Below are 19285 nucleotides of genomic sequence, written 5' to 3' on the forward strand. Positions count from 1 at the left end.
CATCATATCAGCCTGAGATGAAGATGAGCTCTCCGTACTATATGCACGTATGGAAATGGGATGGGTGCTGCACTCCTAAGTGGTGAACGTTGTACATACAGATGTGTGTAACACAGGGCCGGTTCTAGAGGTGAGCAAACAGGGCAGTTGCACAAGCTGCTAACTGACTAGGGGCATTGTACAGCTGCTGCTCCACCTTTTGTTTGTGTTAGGTGACTGATTCTCCACTCCCTCACCTCTTTTTTTTTGCTTGGCTGCTCTGGGGGGTCTGTGTATGTGCTGAAAACATTTTCCAGCAAGATGCCTTACAATCATAGAATATCAGGATTGGAAGGGACCTCAGGAGGTCACCTAGTCCAATCCCCTGCTCAAAGCAGGACCAATCCCCAGACAGATTTTTATCCCAGTTCCCTAAATGGTCCCCTCAAGGACTGAGCTCACAACCATGGGTTTAGTAGGCCAATGCTCAAACCACTGAGCTATCCCTCTCCCCAGGCCATTACAGTGCACGCATGTGCGCTCCTCCCCACTATGAAAGCCTGGCCACATCAGTCAGCTGAACAAGTGGCTTCTACTTTAGACAGACCATTGCTGTGCAGAACTGTCCACAAGGGGGCTTTTTCCATTTTTGCATTAAGGCACTACAGAGCTGCTCGTGCAAGGGGGAGAGATCAGGCAGGCCATGCTCCCTATGTGCAGCCTGCTTTCATCTTCCCCCTCCAGCTGGGGAAGCATGGGCTACTCCAGCCCTAGGCCTGCAATAACCTGAACCCTTCACTGCTGCAGCAGGTGGAAGTTGGGGAAGAGAAAACAAAGAGCTTTTTTAGAGGTGTTTGGCCTCTGCCTGCATCCTTACCTCTACTGAGAGTTGTGGTTCCATTGCGAAATGGGTCCTTTGGCACCGTGTGCTTGGGTTGCTGTCTGCTAGTGTGTGGTGTTGGGCAGGCACTTCCTCCTCAGTGCCATCACCCAGTTCCTCAGTTGCAATGGGCTCCCCTCTCCCAGAAGGGGAGGGGCTTGGCAGCCATGCATATTTGATGCAATCACCAGTGGTCCAGAACTGCTATAAAACTGCCAAGGGCCTGTCCCAAGACAGGCCTTAGACTAGGATCTGGCCTAACAAAGGTAAGTTTAAATAAAATGCCACCTTTGGAATCCTTGTCATAAGACCTTTCAAGACCAATTTTCTCATTTGAGTATCTGCAACAGGACATCGTCAGAGAAACGTGCAGAGTAGGCACCACAAATAGCTAATTAAGTACCAAATACTTGAAACAACAAAATGAGGAACTGAAAGCCCTAATCTGAGGTTTTGAAATTAGGCTGATACGTGGAATTCTGTGGGTCCAAAGTGCTGATTTATGTCAGTCAAATGTAGGAGCAGGCATCCAACTTCAAAATGTGGGCATTACATGGTCACTATTCTTGAGAGTTTCCTGTGGGGTGGGTGGCGAAGATATTGACCCTTCTAAAAAAAACACTAACAGTAGCAATCAGGTAGAAATATGGGACTATGCTGTGATGACTTAAGTTTTGGTCTCTGTTGTCTCTTGTAGTTTAATGGTGGTTGCCTGAAATTGTGGCATGTACGGTACAAAGGTTTTAACAGAGTTTTCATATTTAAGGCTATTTTTGATAAAGGGATTTAAATCGGAAGAAGTATCCTGAAGAAACCCCATGTCTTTGAATAAACCATTTGTGTGAAGATGACACATCACTCTAGAATTTTCTGTTAAAAAAATATCATTTTCATTTTTTTTAGTTGATGTTAGCCCTAAGTAATAAAGGCTCCTCTCAGGACTGTCTCCATCACTGAAAGTGTCATCATGGTCTGAAGGTTCTGAAAAGCCCTCAGAAGAAACAACAGAAAGGGATATAGTTTTGCTAGCTTGGCTCGGATGTTGATCAGGTAATATTAGAAAAGACTGATTTCCCACCTCCCATGATCTAGAGAAAGGATCTATAACTAAGGAATCTTCACCTAGGAAGCATCCACTAAATGAACCACTTAGATTCTTTTGCTCTTCATAAAGCCCACTTAATTTGCAGTTACTGATAATTGTAGCGTACTTAATATTGGACTGTCTCATAGTTCTTTCACTGACTTTGTCATCATGGGAACTCTCAGAAAGGCTGTTACTGAAATGGCTACTAGAACAAGCCGAGTCATGCTCAGAGTCTTGAATCATTGTGAACATTGAATCAACTGCTAATAAATCTTGCTTGTCTTCACTTTTCAATGCTTTAGCAACACTGATGTCTTCCAAAACTATTTCTGGCTCCAGAAGAAGAGGCCCAAATGATATTGCTTCAGGATGTTTGATAAAAAGATGCTCAAAAGTTTCAGGCTAGAAGAAAAGACATATTTTAATGCTCATTTATCGTTTAATAACTTTATTTCAATATGAAGTTACTGTACTGAAGAGCAACAGATGAAAACTAGTATGGTATATTTTAACATAAAAAGTACATTGATGAAAAACAAACAAAACCTAAGTCTGCTATGTGGCAGGGTATCAAAGCGGGGAATTGGGGATAAAGAAAACAAGCACATGCCTGTGTCTTGTGTGTGCAGCGAAGAGTTGATCCTGGAAGGTGCTGAGCATTCTGGCTTAATTCAGCAAAGCCCATTAATTTCAATGATACTATTCATGTCCTTAAAATTAAGCTAGTACTTTAGTGCTTTGCAGGATAAAGCCTTATATGCTACAGGATTTTTTGGCATTTTATTTCAATTGCATGAACAATTTGGCATATTAGAAATTAATCAAAATCATTTACAAACAATTGAAATGACTCTGCCTGTTACAATTATTCTATCTAGAGTCATATTCTACCATCCAATATTTTTTTTAGGATCTTCACCTGTAAGTAAGGACTGCATGTTTGAAAGTTACACACACACACACGCACACACATATATAATTTTAGGGATGCATCCTATCCTACATTATAAAGGATGTTAAATATATATAAACATTTCAAATATACCGCAGTATAAATTGATAACAGGAAACTGGCTTTCCTATTTACTACTAAGAAAAGTTCACTTTAAAGCGTATACCCACTGATGAGTTTAATTAAGACAAATAAAAAACAATTAGTTAAAAACAACAGATTGTATTTATGTTAATAAATCATACAGATATTATATCACAGCAGGAAACCTTCCAAAGTAACGAGGAATATTTCATAATGCTTAGACTGGTGTACATTATAAGAAGATATGGTAAAATTTTATCTATCTTAGGCTAGCGGGTGTTTGTTTAACCTAGAATAGCCATCACCATAGCATTTAAGGCCCTGATTTAGCAAGGTATTCAAGCATGTTTTTAAACTACTCCCATATTTAAATGTCAACACTTGCTTTGGTACCTTGCTAAATTATAGCCTAAATGCTGATTCGGGATAGCTTCTGCATTGCTTGCATGCTCAGAACTCCCATGGACATCAAAAGTACTGTGAATATGACATTTAAAATTAGCAAACTGATTACTGAAATGAGCTGCAGACAGTTGCTACAACGCATATACCAAGAAATGTCTTTAATTCATATTGAATGTCCCTTGCTGAAATTTATCTTTCCCTAAGGCAGATCAACTATGAATCCAAGTAGGAATGTAGGAACTGTTGTAATGAATCAGACCAGTGGTCCATCTAGTCCAGTATTTGCTCATCAACAGTGGCCAGTATAAGATACTTCAGAGCAGAAGCCCCACAATAGGCAGCTATGGACGTCTCGGCAAGCACGTTTCTTACTGACAGCCAATAACTAGAGGTTGACTTAGGCCCTGAAGCATGAGCATAACTCTGGATATGAGTTCTACAGGATCACATTAAGAATACTGCCTATCACTTTTTATCAATCAAATATCAAAAATTAAATGATCAAATACCACTTTTTAAAATAGATATTTCGATTAGAAAATGTCACTTTCTGCTGAATCAAACACATCACTAAGTAAAATATATTAGATGAATATACAAATGCAATGAATATACAATCTCCTGAGAAAGACGTAATACCACAATGTAATGTAAATAATGACAGAGTAATATGTGTATATATCGCTGTAAAATATGTTCTCAACATGTGTGTCATATGATTTGTGCAAAAATATCTTCTAGCAGTTAACATAATTCTACGAAACCAAAAGGGAATACTCATGGTCTCAAGTGGCACAGAGTAAAATTTAATTTACACTCATTTGCCAGACACAAGGAGACTACAAAATATGCTCCCCTCACAATCCTGCAGTCCTCAGTTCCTGCTTAACTTTACTCACTGGGAATAATCCCACTGAGGTCAATGGGACTACTCACACTATGTAAAGTTGAACATGTGCATAAACCTTTTCAGGGATAGTGCCATAGTCATTACTCAGCCATATCTCCCTTGGAAATCATTTGGAGCTTTAGATAAGTAAGGTCTGCAGGATTAGACTATGACCTAATCCTGCAAACACTTATTCACATCCTTATCCTTAAGTACAAGAGTCATTTCATTGGAAAATCAGTGGGATCACCCAGGATCTTAACGCTAAGCACATGTGTACATTTTTGCAAGATTGCAGTACAGATGCAGGATTTACCCATCCTATCCGTACTGCATTAATGGTTAAAAATGATAATATTTCGTTAAACTAATACTCCATAAATACAGCCTTGCAGTATCAATCACAGAACAGTCTATATTAAATACACACATTAGTAACCAATTACTGAATCCAGTTAATCTTGTATTCTGACAGACGTACCAAAAGAAAATAAGGAGTTACATATGGCTTCAGACATAAGGATGTTAGAAGTTTCTAGTACTGATATGCGGAAGTTTTATCCAGGCAATGGGTATCAAAGCTAATGAGAGTTACAGTAAAAGTCCTGCACTTCGTTTTTCCCACTGAAAATTGCATTCACATAAATGAGGGAAGAATCTAGCCCCAGCTGCATACATTCTTTCTATTTTCAAAGGAGTATAGACCCTGGCCTTGGATGCACATGGAATCAGAGACGCACAACGGTGCTCATCTGAGGACCGTACGGATACGTCTACACTGCAATAAAAATAATGAGTCTCAGGGTCTGATGAATTGACTGGTTCACAGGGCGTGGTCTGCAGGGCTAAAAGTTGCAGTGTAGACAGTCAGGCTGAGGCTGGATCCTGGACTCTGAAATGCCCCTGCATTGCAAGATTTCAGAGCCTGGGCCCCAGCCTTTGCCCAAATGCCTAAACTGCAATTTTTAGCCCCACAGCCCCAGTCCTGCAAGCCCAAGTGAGCTGACCCGGGCTAGCTGCAGTCATGCCATGAGTCTTTTATTGCATTATAGACATACCCAAGTGGCCCATTTTTCACTAAGATTAATAAAGTGTACAAAAGAAGCATGCATTAAATACGGAGACTGTATCGCAGTACTAGCTGTCAAAGGTCACATGACCCTTCAATTCCCATTCAGCACAGTACACTTTATATTCACATGCATAACTTCTTTCTCCTTAGCTAGGAACCCAACAGGACATAAGAACATGGAATAACGTCATGGGAATATAAATCCTTTACCCTCCTTTGGCTGTTCGTAAATTAGTCTAACTTCACTGATTTTAATGGACTTACTCCTGATTTACACCAAAGTGAAAGGAGAATCAGGCCCACAGTCCCAGATCCAACATGTGAGTTACTGGACTGGCGGTGACAAGTTTCCCTTTCTATATATAGCTAAGTTAATTAAGTAAATAAAAAGGTCTCTGTGCAACTCACACACTTCCTCCAGCAATACACAAATCTTTGTTCAAAGCCCCACAGCCATATTTGATATTTTACAAAATTGTAAAGCATTTTCTCCATTGCTGTCAGTATAGCAGCATTGTGGTCCTGGTCCACCGCTCCATGGATCGAATGGAAAGAGTATTACTGACTTCAGGGAGCTTTGGACCAGGCCCTACATTATATATGTTAATGAACTTTGTTTAATATTAAATTATATTCTTTGCATTCTAACAATACAGCAACACTTTAAACAAAAAAGAAAAAAGACTTTAATATAATAAGTAATAGGTTAGCTACAAACATGAAATGATACTAAATGGAGATTACACGAAGCAGAAGTTGCCATACTAAGGGTAACAACAGATTTGTACACACACACGCAGGCGCACACACACACACACACACACCCCCAGTCAGACACTATTATTAAAGTGGCTGTGGGAATAGCTATGTGTTTAAATGACAGTGAGTGACGTACCTGTCTACACAACATAACATGGACAATGGTCCTTGTCAGAGAAAACTAAGACACAATGAACAACACTCTAAATTATTTCTCCAAATTCTTTGGACTAAATTCTGCACTCAGATGCATGTGATCAGCTCCCATTGACCTTAATGGAAGTGCTGTGCACATCCAGTGGCTGGGTTTGGCCGCCTCAACATGCCTGAAGTCAGCAGAAATTCCCAAAGCTGTTCAGCATCAGAATCAGACTAGTTCTTGGGTAAACAACCAATAACTCTGGTAAAAAATGATTTTAAGTTGATAACTGGGCAAGTCTTGCACTTAACTAGCTGAATCTCAGACCATTCTGATATTTCTGCTTCTATGGCTCCATCCTCAAAGGTGCTGGGCATTCTCAACTCTTATTGAAACTAGGAGCGTTCAGCTCTTTGCAAGTCAGAGCCTTAATAAACAGGTTACTAAACAAAGGATAAAAATGTGATTTAAAGCAAGATTTTTGCCTACATGTGTAGCAAACCCTGCTCTAGGCTGCAATATGGCAATTGTCCCAGATTTTGCATGGGAATCTTAAGTTTTGAACAAAACTATTTCCAGGACTATCTTTAAATCAATCATCATGTATTGTATCTGTGTTTCCTGTCTTCTGAATGTAAACAGAAAAATCTTCTAACAATTCTGTATATGAAGTCTGGGAGCTGGCACAATGGTTCAGCAGGAAGTGATCATGATTAGACTTCAAAGAATGTCCATTCTCTGTTTAAATGAAATGAAATAAAATAAAAGATGAGAAAAGAAAACTTCACTGGGAATGAAAATTCAATATCTGAAAAAAAATCTAAACAGTCGTGGGTCCATTAGATGCATTTTCTTTTGAAATTTCCTGAATTTTTACTGTTACTGTCTCAATGATTACACAATAAGTGTCCAATTCTGGAACTAAGGGACAAATTCTCAGCTAGCTTGAACTGGTGCACGTCCATTTAAGTCTGTAAGTTGGCACAGCACAACTGTAGCTGAGCCAGTTTGACCAGCAAAGAATTTGGCCCTGGGTATGCACATGTGCCCTCCCCGCCCCCCAACTTCAAAGGGTGTCATACAGCTAAGAATCATCTGGTGGCAGGATTTAGCTCTACTTCACGCTAAGCCTCGACTTTGACTCAACTTTGAGTCCTAGCCCGCACTTCCATCCACACAAAAATCAGGGTGACTCAGGTCAGCAAACATAGAGGACCTGTGTCCTGGCACGCTGCTGAAGGAGTTGGTCAGAGTCCAAGTCCTGCTCTGACTCGAGTCCAAGCTCTATCTTTTTGCAGTGTGGATGCAGCTCATGCCGCAGACGAGAGTCAGAAGGTCTGCATAAAGCAATGTGAATGCATTAACATGGCTGAGAGACCCGGGTCCAGCAACTGTAAGCCCAAGTTTACAATGCAGTGTGGATGCTCAAGTGCAGGCTTGGAAACACTCGGTCCACAGACCCAGGTTTACAATGCAGTGTAAACATACCCTAAGGTGGCCCATGAATTTCAGAACTCGTCTTGATCCGAGGTTCTGGCCCACATCCAACTGTCAGCTTTCTACAGCTGAAGAAAGCTCCTGCATTTTGCCACTCTCAGTGGCTTCAAGATCTTGTGTTTGATTATTTGGATAATTCTTAACAATTTAACATTTTAAACTGAATGTAAGAGTGTGAAACACGTAAACCCATACTAAAAAACGTATCATTATGGAAACCCATACCTTTTGAAAATTAACTCCTTGTGCCCAGGAGCAGTTCTTGGGGTTTGGAACATCCTCCCAGAAGAGTTTCTTCATTCTGAAATGTTTAGACAAAGTACTGAATATACACATTGTATATGACAGTGCTCAAGACAGAAATATAAAACTGCTTACTGGCATAGTAGCACAAGGACATAAGCAGAGACAGGATAATGGCCTGATTTTCAAAGGTACTGAACATGGGCACTCAGAAATTTCTAATTCCCAGTGCTGTGTTCAATCCACTAAACCAGAGGTTTTCAAATTGGGGGTTCTATTCGGGGGAAGGGAGGCATGAGAAGCTTGGAGAGGGGCTTGCTGTGCTCATTTTACCCACAACAATGAATAACTAACAAAGCTGATTCCTCCAGACACATCAGTCCGCAGATGGTGCTGTGCATTTGACTCTTGATGGCGCTGTGCATTGTGACGGATTTCTATTTCGCTTGCCTACCAAATGTATACAAAGTTGCTGCCATCTGTACGTTAATCAGTTTGCATTAACTCTGCTCTGCTTCAAAAAACAGGCACCCCCATCACACTAGTAACAATGGTGTGATGCCAGTAAGCAGGATCTCACTTAAAGTTGACATTACTCTATACTTAAATGGCTCTGTTTGAATCAGTGCCTTACACTTTTTAATATGTAGTGAGAGTTGCATGTTGATTATTTTTAAACCGGTATATCTACTTGTCTAGTGCGGGGGTGGATAAACTACTGCAGAAACAAAGAAGGGGGGCGCAATCAAATATGTTTGAGAACTATTGCACTAGACTATGCTGTGTGATGGGGCAAGGCCAGATGGCTACAGTAAAGTAGTGAGAAACAGGTATGTTAGCCCCAGGCTAAACAAATCCCTAGGACCCTAGTAACCAAATGGCAGTTGCTCCAGGTTAATCAAGGCACCTGGGGCCAATTAAGATCTTTCTAGAAGGCAGTGGAGCTAGCTACTTTAATTATAACACCTGCAGCCAATCAAGGCAGGCTAATCAGGGCACCTGGGTTTAAAAAGGAGCTCACTCCAGTCAGGCAGGGAGGAACCAGAGGAGAAGGAGCATGTGTGAAGAGCTGGGAGCAAGAGGGCAAGGAGCTGAGAGTGAGAGAGTGTACTGCTGGAGGACTGAGGAGGACAAGCATTATCAGACACTAGGAGGAAGGTCCTGTGGTGAGGATAAAGAAGGTGTTTGGAGGAGGCCATGGGGAAGTAGCCCAGGTAGTTGTAGCTGTCATGCAGCTGTTAGAGGAGGCACTATAGACAGCTGCGATCCACAGGGCCCTGGGCTGGAACCCGGAGTAGAGGGTGGGCCCGGGGTTCCCCCCAAAACCTCCCAACTCCTGATCAGACACAGGAGGAGCTGATGCAGACTGTGGGTTCCACAAGAGGGGAAGATCACTGAGGTGAGCAAATCCGTCAATAAGCGCAGGACCCACCAAGGTAGAGGAGGAACTTTGTCACAGCTGCCATTCAGATAATGTACATCTCAAATACACAAATGGTGCCAAAAGCTAACTAGGTATGAATGTTTCTATAGGCGCACATTTTTTAAACTGCAGTATCTTCTTATAAGCACATTTAGGGAATCATATGTGAAAATAAACAACATGCCTTTGTTGCGAGATCAGCAAAGTTCCAAGCAACAAAACAAAGGATGAAATAACTATTGGAAGAAACACATAGAGGCCTGCATCATTCTGTTTTTCACTCCTATCTGAAAACAAAAGGAATCTGTTTCAAATTATTGGCAATATTTTTCCAGTCATCAGTCCTAATTTTATTGCAATTAAAAACAGCTAAACAGAACCTTTTAGATAATGATCAGTATGCATACAAATCGGAAACAAATTACTCAACTGCACATTAGTAGGTTATACATGCCTATTGTATCATCCTTAAGTAAATTGTACTGTGTCACACCAAGGACTCCTGACGTGTGGACAAATACACAGGAGGTGAAATTACTCTAAAAACTCAGAGGCCCCCACGTCTCTGTGGGATTGTCCATTGTTCCCGTTACTCAGAATCACCACCAAGGCAAACAAAGCAAAGGGAGTAGCCCATACACAGAAGAACCATGGGAATACAGGACATCAGAAACCCCTTGGGACTGTCCCAACATATGCCCTTTCCCTGCAGAACACTGGCCCTTTTGAAAACGTGGGTCAAATCTTGAAATGCATTATGTTATTAAATTAAATGTAAAGACAGTGCCAGGAGAAGTCTGTGGAGATACTCCACTGACTTCAACTAAGTGATTCTATGCAAATTTATACCAACTTGACTAGGGTCAGTTATACTTCAAGCACTGTGTTTTCACCACTGTTTTCTTGATGTTTCTCATAAAAACACGAGCAAGAGTCCATATCATATCCAAATGGAACTTTTACTAACCAGCTGCTGCTTAATACAAAATCATTAAGATCATATTGGTCACCTTTGATGAATTCATCAGTCGTTTTGGGGTTGCCTACTCCTTCAGGGAATATTGGGTACAGGCTAAACTGGTACTTCTCAATAAGAATAAAATGATCTGGAAGGAAGAAATCAGGCTTTTGATTTAAATTCCAGTTTAGTAAGACTATAAAATACTAGCCTCTAGAGAGACTTTGATCTCATGCAACTGAGGCTCAAGGCAAGCCCACAGGAAAAAATAATTATTTTCTCTAGTTTAAACCTTTTAATTTTGGATTCAAATGTAGACCCAGCAATCTATTTTGGATATATTAGCAATTTCTTCTTATGGAATTATTAGCTTTTGATGAAAAGATTATAAATATTAAAGCCAAAAAGCACATATAGTAAAATCTGGATAAATAGTAGATATATGTAATATTTATATTTAACATACATTCAGCATATATTGGTGTTAGGATAACTTATATAACTGAGCTTTCCTCTTTATCACTTCCTCACTAACCAAATACAAACCCACACATGCACAGGACGTAACAAAGATGAAGCATACTTTTTCCCAAGTTCACTATGGTAATGATGCTCCTTAAATGGATGTAAATCAGGAGCAACTCCATTCAAATCAAGGCAGTTATATCAGCATAAAGCTGGTGCAAATGAAAGGAGGGTCAGGCCCAGAGTGAGTATACTATATGGAGATTTGCGCAGATCTGAACCGACTAGTCTGTAGTGCCTTTGTGTGCAGCGACTAAGGTGCGCATGGCCTTGCAGACCAATGCCCATGTGACACAAGGTGATGCAGGACCAGGGCCTGGGTTTTTAACAGCAATAAGTACCAGTCAGAAATTCTGTATCAGCCCTGCTCATTAGCTCTATAGTTGACCCTCGACTGACAAGTAGGATCCAGTACAGCCAAGAGCAATCTTTAACACTCAAACTATTCTTTCATTAAAAAAAGAGAAGGATAAAGCAAAGAGGCAGGATTCATGTACCCAGAAAGTGCAACCTTTCACCACACTGTAACACAGGTAAAAAATACCATGTGTGCTTATTTTCAGGTACAAACTCACCATAAATATAGTATTTGCTAATATTTGGAGCAACTCGTATCCATTTCATTTGTTCTTCCTCATTAAGGTTTTTCCATTCAATAACAAAAGATGTTATCACATACATTTGAGGTGAAAGTGTCCAGGTCAGAATTACACAACTGCTGTTTACTGGATAAGCACTGAGTGACTGCACGATATTCACTAATAAAACAGAAAAAAGCATGATTAAAATGAGATCAGCTATACCAAATCAGAGTTGGGTTACACATGCTGCGTCTCAGATCCCATGAAAAAGACTATAATGGTTTAGGTTCTTTATTGTTTATGAAGTGACATTGTTTTACACCAGCACAGGACTTGTCTTCATGGTGGGGTAATGCACTCTACAGAGGTGTGATTTCTTAAGCACACCAACATGTTGCACATTAATTGGTCCATTCAGATTCTGCTAGTGCACACTGAAGGTACCCCAGTGTGTTTTAATGTAGTTCTGTTTGAAACAGCACTAGATTAAAGCACACCAGCAGCATCTACATGGACTGATTAATGTGAAAATCATTAGTGCACTTGAGAGATCACACCCCTGCAGAGCACATTAGCCCACCATGTAGACAAGCCCCAAGTATCTGGCTCCAGGGGTTAAATGGATCAAATCTGTGGGCTGTGTTCCCTCCACATTTCGCATAGAGTTCTCTTCTAAGCAATATTCCTGTTTTGAGCAATATTCCTGGTTCTTATCTCGATCTTTCAAACCTTCACCCCTTAGTTGAGACATATTGTAATAGCTAAAAACCATCAAAATGTAGCTAGCAAAACAGAGCACAAATCTATAACTCAAGCACTGGTACACTCTTCTATGGAACAGGAATAAGAACCTACGTGGCCAATTTCCATCTTGCACTCCTGCTGCTAGCTGCAGCCTTTCTGGGGTATGTTCATGCACACCACCAACCAGACTTTGACCCATAAAAAGCACATGCTTTTAATGACTATTTTACAAAATTTCAGCGCTGCCTATAGGTTGCAGTAATGCTTCCCTCAACATTTAAAATACAGACTTTCGCCTAACAAGGCAGAGTCTGGGTGAATCAACAAAGAGGGTGCTCCTATGAAGTGTAAAGTCAATAATGAGTAAGTGAGCTGTCAAAAAATGCTGAGTTAATGGAAATCAAGATGTTCCACAGGAATGCGTTGATTTCATCAAAAGTCTTGAAAGAAGCAGCAGGCCGGCCAGCGAGCCTGCCTGCCTGGTTTTCTGCCCGCCCAGCTAGCTCCCAAGTTCTCCCACTGTTCATCTGCAGTGGGGTCTCGGAAAGCTGGGGCACGTCAAGCTGCTCAATTTCCTGGGATCTCCAGGGTAGGCTGCCAGGCTATTCAATTCTTTGGGTCCCCCACGCTCACACAGCAGGCTGCCAGGGCTGCCCAGATCCCCAGCTGGCTAGGCAGTTGGCAGCCAACGGAGCCAAGCAGTCCCCCAGGTGAACAGCCAGGAGTCCTGGGGTGCATATTTCATTTCAGAACCACCAAAAAGTTCCCGTAGTGGGAACGTTTTGGTGTTGCCGAAACAAAATATTGGGGAATTTCAGTTCTGTTAAAAATGTGGAGTTTCAGGCTTTTCATTCCTGTAATAGCAGAGAAAGTCATCATAAGATGTACTTTTTCCTTGTTAATAACGATTTCTTTGTTAAAAGAAAACTGCCAAAAGGCACAGTAGGCATTCTCAATGTTAAACATCTTCTGAATGCATTAGTGTTATTACTAACCTGTTATTCTTACCTGTGCTCATTTGCTGTGACAGAGTTAAATTAAAATTCATTGAGGAAGCTCCAACTGAGTTAACAGCTAGAATTGTAATGGTGTGTGCATCCTCCATCCATGGATATGTATAGGTAGTGCCACTGCTGACGTATTCAGTCCAAGTGATGTTTTCTGAAGTGTGCTGTTTTACAATATATCCGCACACACTGCATAATGAGTAATTCTTCATCAGTGGCTGCAGAAAACGTCAGTATATTTTAGCTGGCTGGGGTTTGATTTTCACTGGGCAGTAGAGAACAGCCTTCTAGTTCTGAGAGAGCAGGACCCTAAATGATACCTATCAGTGAGACTACTTTCCTTATACCTACAATATTGCCGTCCATTTAAACAGGCTATATTTTTTCCATAATCACTAACGCCTGACATCTCTACTTACCACAGCTCCTAAGACAAGTGTGATCGAGGAAATGCAAACCTTTAATTTGCTCTGGTAACTCATTGTTTTATCTTATTATTTTTAAAGGATGCAGAGCCAGAAGGAATTGCCATGATCCTAAATTGGGGACGTATTTTCTGTAAAGGAGGCTCAGGACCAGATGCAATAATGCATGTGAGGCTGCAGGCACAGTTACCATGACTACATGTGCAAATAAGGGTAGTCAGTCAATCACCTAACTGATCATTTGCATGTGCAATTACACAGTTTGCATGTAGATTCATAGCAATTGTACGGGGGATGGTTTACAGGTGTTAGAATAATTCTACACACAAACCTTGGGCCTCCTTTTCTGAGAATCTGGCAAATGGAGACTAACACCTTTCAATATAACTTGCATTCATTGTTTTTAAAGACTCCGAGTCAGAGTTTAAGGCCAGAAGGGCCTCACAACCAAAATAAGCCCAAAGGAGACTAGATTCTGTGCCACAGGCAGAGAATAAGAGGGACTGAGGTGCAACAATGCCCAAGTGTCCTGCAATGGCAGGGAAATGAGTAAGTGAGGTATACTCAGATAATCCTGGAAAGCGAACCACATGCTGCAGAGGAAGGTGAAAATCCCCACAGTCACTGCCAATCTGACCTGGGGGAAATTCCTTCCTGATGCCACACATGGTGATCAGTTAGACTCTGAGCATATGACCAAGAACTAGCCAACCAAGCTTTTGAAAGAGAGAATTCTCAGTGTCACCTCAGAGCGCTGGCCTACCCTGTCCACGGTCCCATCTCCAACTGTGGCCATCTAGATGCTTCAGAGGAAGGAGACAAAAAACATCACACCAGAATACATGTGGGGTGGGGGTGGGGGGTGAAGGGATTTGGGAGATTCTTTCCTGACCCCTGCAGCCTTTGTTTTTTTGGCACATGTAGCCAAGCATCAGACTCAAGTGCAAATATTTACAAAAAACCCCACAACTTTTTAAAATAAATGAACGGTACATCTTTGCAATTATATTTTATAGTGTATTGCCTGGTCAAGTCTTAAGCCATCATGATTTGATTTATACATATGATATTGGAGCTTCTATTCCTCCAAACTGCTGCGAATCAGTGCAGCCCAGGTGGCAAGATTTGTCCCAACAGGAAGGAGGGTGAGTGCTTTACACTCTGGATAAAATACTGTCCTTCCTATCCTGGATGCTGAGAGGCTGGGAAGAGGAGCTGGCCATGCAGTGATTCTTTAGCAGAGCAAAAGGACTTGTTTGCTTTGAGAGGTGGGGATTATGTGCATATGTGCTGTTTGGGTGATGAACAAATATGAGTAGCATACACCGCATCTAGCCTGTGCTACTGATTGCCCCATGTAACTGCGCTTAGGGTAGGGTCAGATCCTATTCACCCAAGATGGGCCTCTGGTGTGACAACCAGGGCAGTTAGCTGGGACACGGGCAAGTGTTCTGTTGAACTGTAAATCTGGGATCCTGCCCTGCTGCTGAATGAAAATGGCTGCTGACTGACTGAATGAATGGAGAGTCACTGTGACCTCATAACCATCCAGAGCAACCACACAGCAGAGGGAAGGATTCTGTCCTGTTAATAGAATACTATGTCTTGTTGGTGAGTAGGGAAGAAAAACAGCTCTGCCAGCTTGTAGTAGAAAAGATTTCAGTGTAGAAGGAAAAAGGGAGAGAGAAATTCAGAGAGAAGTAAGGCGAAGAGAGAAGATATGGGAGGAAAAGAGATAAGAACTGTATTCTGATTATATTGCATTACGGCCACCAATCTTTTTTAGGAACCCCTACTACCTGACAGCAATGCTGAGTGAGAGGTGGTAAAATGAATGAAGCCGTGTCCTAACTATTCTGCCTAAAAAAGGACCATGAATAATGAATCTTTCAGTCTGTCATTCAGGACTACACGTGCTTGCTCGATGCCCAGCTCCAGTAATTTCACCAACACTTTTGAATCATGCATCCCACAAAGCTATCAAATTGTGATGTCATCCGTATCATGAGTGAAAAACAGAGACAGAAGCTGAAATACAATTCTTCATACCTTCCAAACTAAAGTAACATTTTTCTGCTTCCTTATGGGATCTTCATTAATAACTCTCCAAAATTCAGGACCTCTCAGGGGAGCTGCAAAATTACATCCATTTTAAGAAAAACAATGTCACACATGCATAAAACTATAATCTTCAGAGTGTATTTATAAACTACACGCACCTTGGATATCCTGTACAATGGTATACGCTGGTTTACTCCAATCACTCCAGTAACCTAATCCATCTAGTCCACTGCAGCGCACCTGAACTATATATACAACACAAAGGTCCAGTACCTTTATCATGACTGATCTTGTTGGTGCATTTGAAACCTCAAATATCTGCAAAAGAATTAAAAATACTTAGAATCGGAACACCACACAGTTTTCTAGGCATCTGACTGAGATCTTAACTTCTCAAACTGGCAAATTCAGACCTCCTGCCACTGAGTCCAATGAGAGATAGCTCACTAACATAATTTTGCCACAGAAAATAAATTCTAATGCAAACTAAAATACTTTATCATATAGAATGAATTAAACATACACTGGTTGATTGATATGGACTTTGCATGCACAAACACTGCAGGGATGAAAACATTATGCTGTATTAAGTATAATAGTACCTCCCATAATATTTCTTCCCTGTTCACAGAGTACCGAATCTGAAACTTAAGATCGCTGTTCGGAAATGCTGGGTTTGTCCAGCTCACATTCAGCAGCCCAATATTCTTGGTGATTTCTGCCTTAACGTTAGAGGGAGGAAACGGCTTCACTAGAAAATTGAAGAGAAAAAGCCACTGAAATGTAGACTCTGAAATTTTTAATTGAAGCTAATGGTACTACTTATTCTATTTTTCCCCTCTACATTGGATCGCATTGTGATCTTAGCTACAGCACTGCAAATTCTTCTCTAATATCAGAGGTTATTCCAGATTTTCTCTGGTTTATCAAATCAAAATCTTCTCAGTTCAACGTCTAGCAGACCATACACGTTTGCTTACTCATTCACTATGGATGTAACCAAATTGTAATTGACAAATTGAATTTCTGTTCCTGCGATATTGCTCCAAAACAGGACAAAAAGTTGAAATATCAAAACTTTTCACAGAATGAAAAATTCAGAAAAATTTCAATTCAGAAATGTCAAAACATTTCATTTTGGTTTATCGTTATTTCATGTGGGGACAAGTCAGCATTGGCGTCTGCATTCATTTCAGGTGCCATGCTACCTCCTGGAGACTCTACTACAGGGAGGTGGTGGAATCTCCTTCCTTAGAGGTTTTTAAGGTCAGATTTGACAAAGCCCTGGCTGGGATGATTTAGGTGGGAATTTGGTCCTGCTTTGAGCAGGGGGTTGGACTAGATGACCTCCTGAGGTCCCTTCCAACCCTGATATTCTATGATTCTATGAAGCTTGCAATGGGACATCATGGAAGATGAAGTAGTGCTACGGACCGGGGGGCCAAAGGGGAAAATGGGGGCATGAGTAACCCAGAATTACAACTCCCATGATGCACTGCAGTAGCTCAGGCAGAAGCAGAAAACTAATATGAAGTCAACCTGAAATTCCATGTTTTGATTTTCCAAATGGAAACCTCTGCCAAAATTGCTCTTTTCCTATGGAAAATTTCCATTTCAATAAAGCCCCATTTTGCAACAAGAGAAAGTTTTATTCAAAGTTCTTTGAGCAACCCTACTAAAAAACAAGAAAAAAAGCTGAAGAAAACACCAGGGTAAGGAGAACTAGAATGACCACTTTGTTAGTAGCACGGTGCAGAGCGTGCTTCACTCACTGTAGCTCAACAGCTTTATCTTATCTCCACTGTGTTTAGAGATGAATGTGTAACTCAGACTTCTAAAAACTCCTCAGGCCAAGTATAACTGAAAGCCTTCGTTTGTTCAATGTGTATCCTAGGAGTACTCTCCTCTAGCGTGACCAGATGTTCCGATTTTATAGGGACAGTCCCTATATTTGAGGCTTTTTTTAATATGGGCTCCTATCCTGATTTTTCACACTTGCTATCTGGTCACCCTACTCTCCTCTGCCTGAAAACTAATGGATATTTGATCTGTTAGATCCCACTAAGAACTTAAATTACTTTAGTAACTTGCAGCTACTGTGTTGGCAAGTGCAAGATTCTTTTGGCATGTTGTATAGGCAATACAAGTACAGGACCAACACAGCCCCGCATACTCCACTATGTGCAACGGTGCACACGTATCTGAAAAAGAGCACCGAAGGCCAGGAATACCATATGTCAGTGTTGCGAACGTCAACTTCAACAGAATCTGCAAATACATTTGTCAAAACAGGATGAAAAGAGTGAATCATGTTTTTGAACCAGAAAGGACCACCTCCTTGAACTGCACTCATTTAAATATGTTTGTGAACTCCAAAAATGGCCACATTGTTAGCCCACACTGTCAATGTACTGTCATTCGTTAACTCGTTGCTCTCTGCGGTGCTTGGGAAAACCAAGTACAAAAAGCAAAATGTAAAACATATTTCTACATCCCAAAACTGCTTAGGGAAGTGGTATGGCCATTATGCATTAGGGTTTTTCCTTTGGCAATTCCTTTGGTCATTGTTCTCTCCATTTAAATTTTAGCTCGCAATGGAAGATTTGGCTTAATTTATGCTGAAGTCTTACTATCTGTGTGGATTTGGTCTTCTGCTCCCATAACGTAATATTTTACTCTGTTCTATTCTTGCTGTGCTTTAGCAGTCTAGTTGGAAAAAAGAGAGAAGTGCTTGTTCCAAATATTGACTAGAGATGGGTGGGAAAATGCTAGTTCTGCTTTCATATACTGTGTGAAAAATATTTGGGCAGAAGTTTTGTGAAACACAAATTTGCCACTGCAAAGCTCTTTTTCTTTTGTCCTTTGGAAAATGTACAAGGGACTTAAGACTTAGATGAGTCCAAACTGTAAACCTTCTCTGTAGACTTTGCAAGGCATCATTCCTGAAAACTCCTAGCAGACATTGGTTTGGCCTGTAGCCTCAAGACAAGTTTAAGCAAAGTATTCTGTTAGTGTTACAGAAGAAAGTTTGTTGAACCTAGGGTGACCAGATACCAAATGTGAAAAATCGGGATGGGGGAGGGGGGCAATAGGAGCCTATATAAGAAAAAGACCCAAAAATTGGGACTGTCCCTATAAAATTGGGACATCTGGTCACCCTAGTTAAATATGCAGTCTACACTTGTATCAAAAAAATCCACTTAAGAGATACTGCTTGCTGCAAAGCCGTTATGGGGAAAACTTAGAAAGGCCCTGAAATAGCAAAAGCACTTTAGTACATGAAGAATCCCATTGGTTTTAATGGGAATACACACATGCTTAAAGGTATATGTGTTTAAATGTTTTGCTGGATCAACAATCTAATCTACCAGGGAGTCTAGGACCTATACTGTACAATGAAACGTTCAAGGTAATAATATGGGCCACAAGGCTTTCACAAAAACGTTTATTCATTTGGAGGGGCGTTAAATTCGCTGTTTTGGTGGTTTTTTTAATTCAAGGCTAGGAGAAATTTAAGGCACAGACTCTTTATGGTTCTTATGTCAGTCCAGTAGGGCAATCAGAAAGAAGTCAAT

At 40.9% G+C, this 19285-nt stretch overlaps 1 protein-coding gene across 4 annotated transcripts in view; it reads right to left on the reverse strand.

Annotated features, from left to right (window-relative positions):
• Positions 1 to 743: 743 nt before the first annotated feature.
• Positions 744 to 19285, reverse strand: part of LEPR (leptin receptor) — a 60732-nt gene continuing 42190 nt past the window's right edge. For 3 of the 4 annotated variants that reach the window (XM_050960914.1, XM_050960913.1, XM_050960915.1), the window contains exons 11-19: positions 16313 to 16461; positions 15869 to 16028; positions 15699 to 15781; positions 13226 to 13442; positions 11468 to 11650; positions 10420 to 10515; positions 9594 to 9696; positions 7969 to 8044; positions 744 to 2348 (exon numbers count right to left, since the gene is read on the reverse strand). In XM_050960914.1, coding sequence (XP_050816871.1) covers positions 1527 to 2348; positions 7969 to 8044; positions 9594 to 9696; positions 10420 to 10515; positions 11468 to 11650; positions 13226 to 13442; positions 15699 to 15781; positions 15869 to 16028; positions 16313 to 16461 — 1889 coding nt within the window. In that variant the 3' untranslated portion in view covers positions 744 to 1526. Of the gene's footprint in view, positions 2349 to 3064; positions 6985 to 7968; positions 8045 to 9593; positions 9697 to 10419; positions 10516 to 11467; positions 11651 to 13225; positions 13443 to 15698; positions 15782 to 15868; positions 16029 to 16312; positions 16462 to 19285 lie in introns of those variants that run through there. The other variant, XM_050960916.1, reaches the window with a different exon arrangement.

The sequence above is a fragment of the Gopherus flavomarginatus genome, chromosome 7 (assembly GCF_025201925.1).
Source record: "Gopherus flavomarginatus isolate rGopFla2 chromosome 7, rGopFla2.mat.asm, whole genome shotgun sequence".
NCBI classification, from domain to species: Eukaryota; Metazoa; Chordata; order Testudines; family Testudinidae; genus Gopherus; species Gopherus flavomarginatus.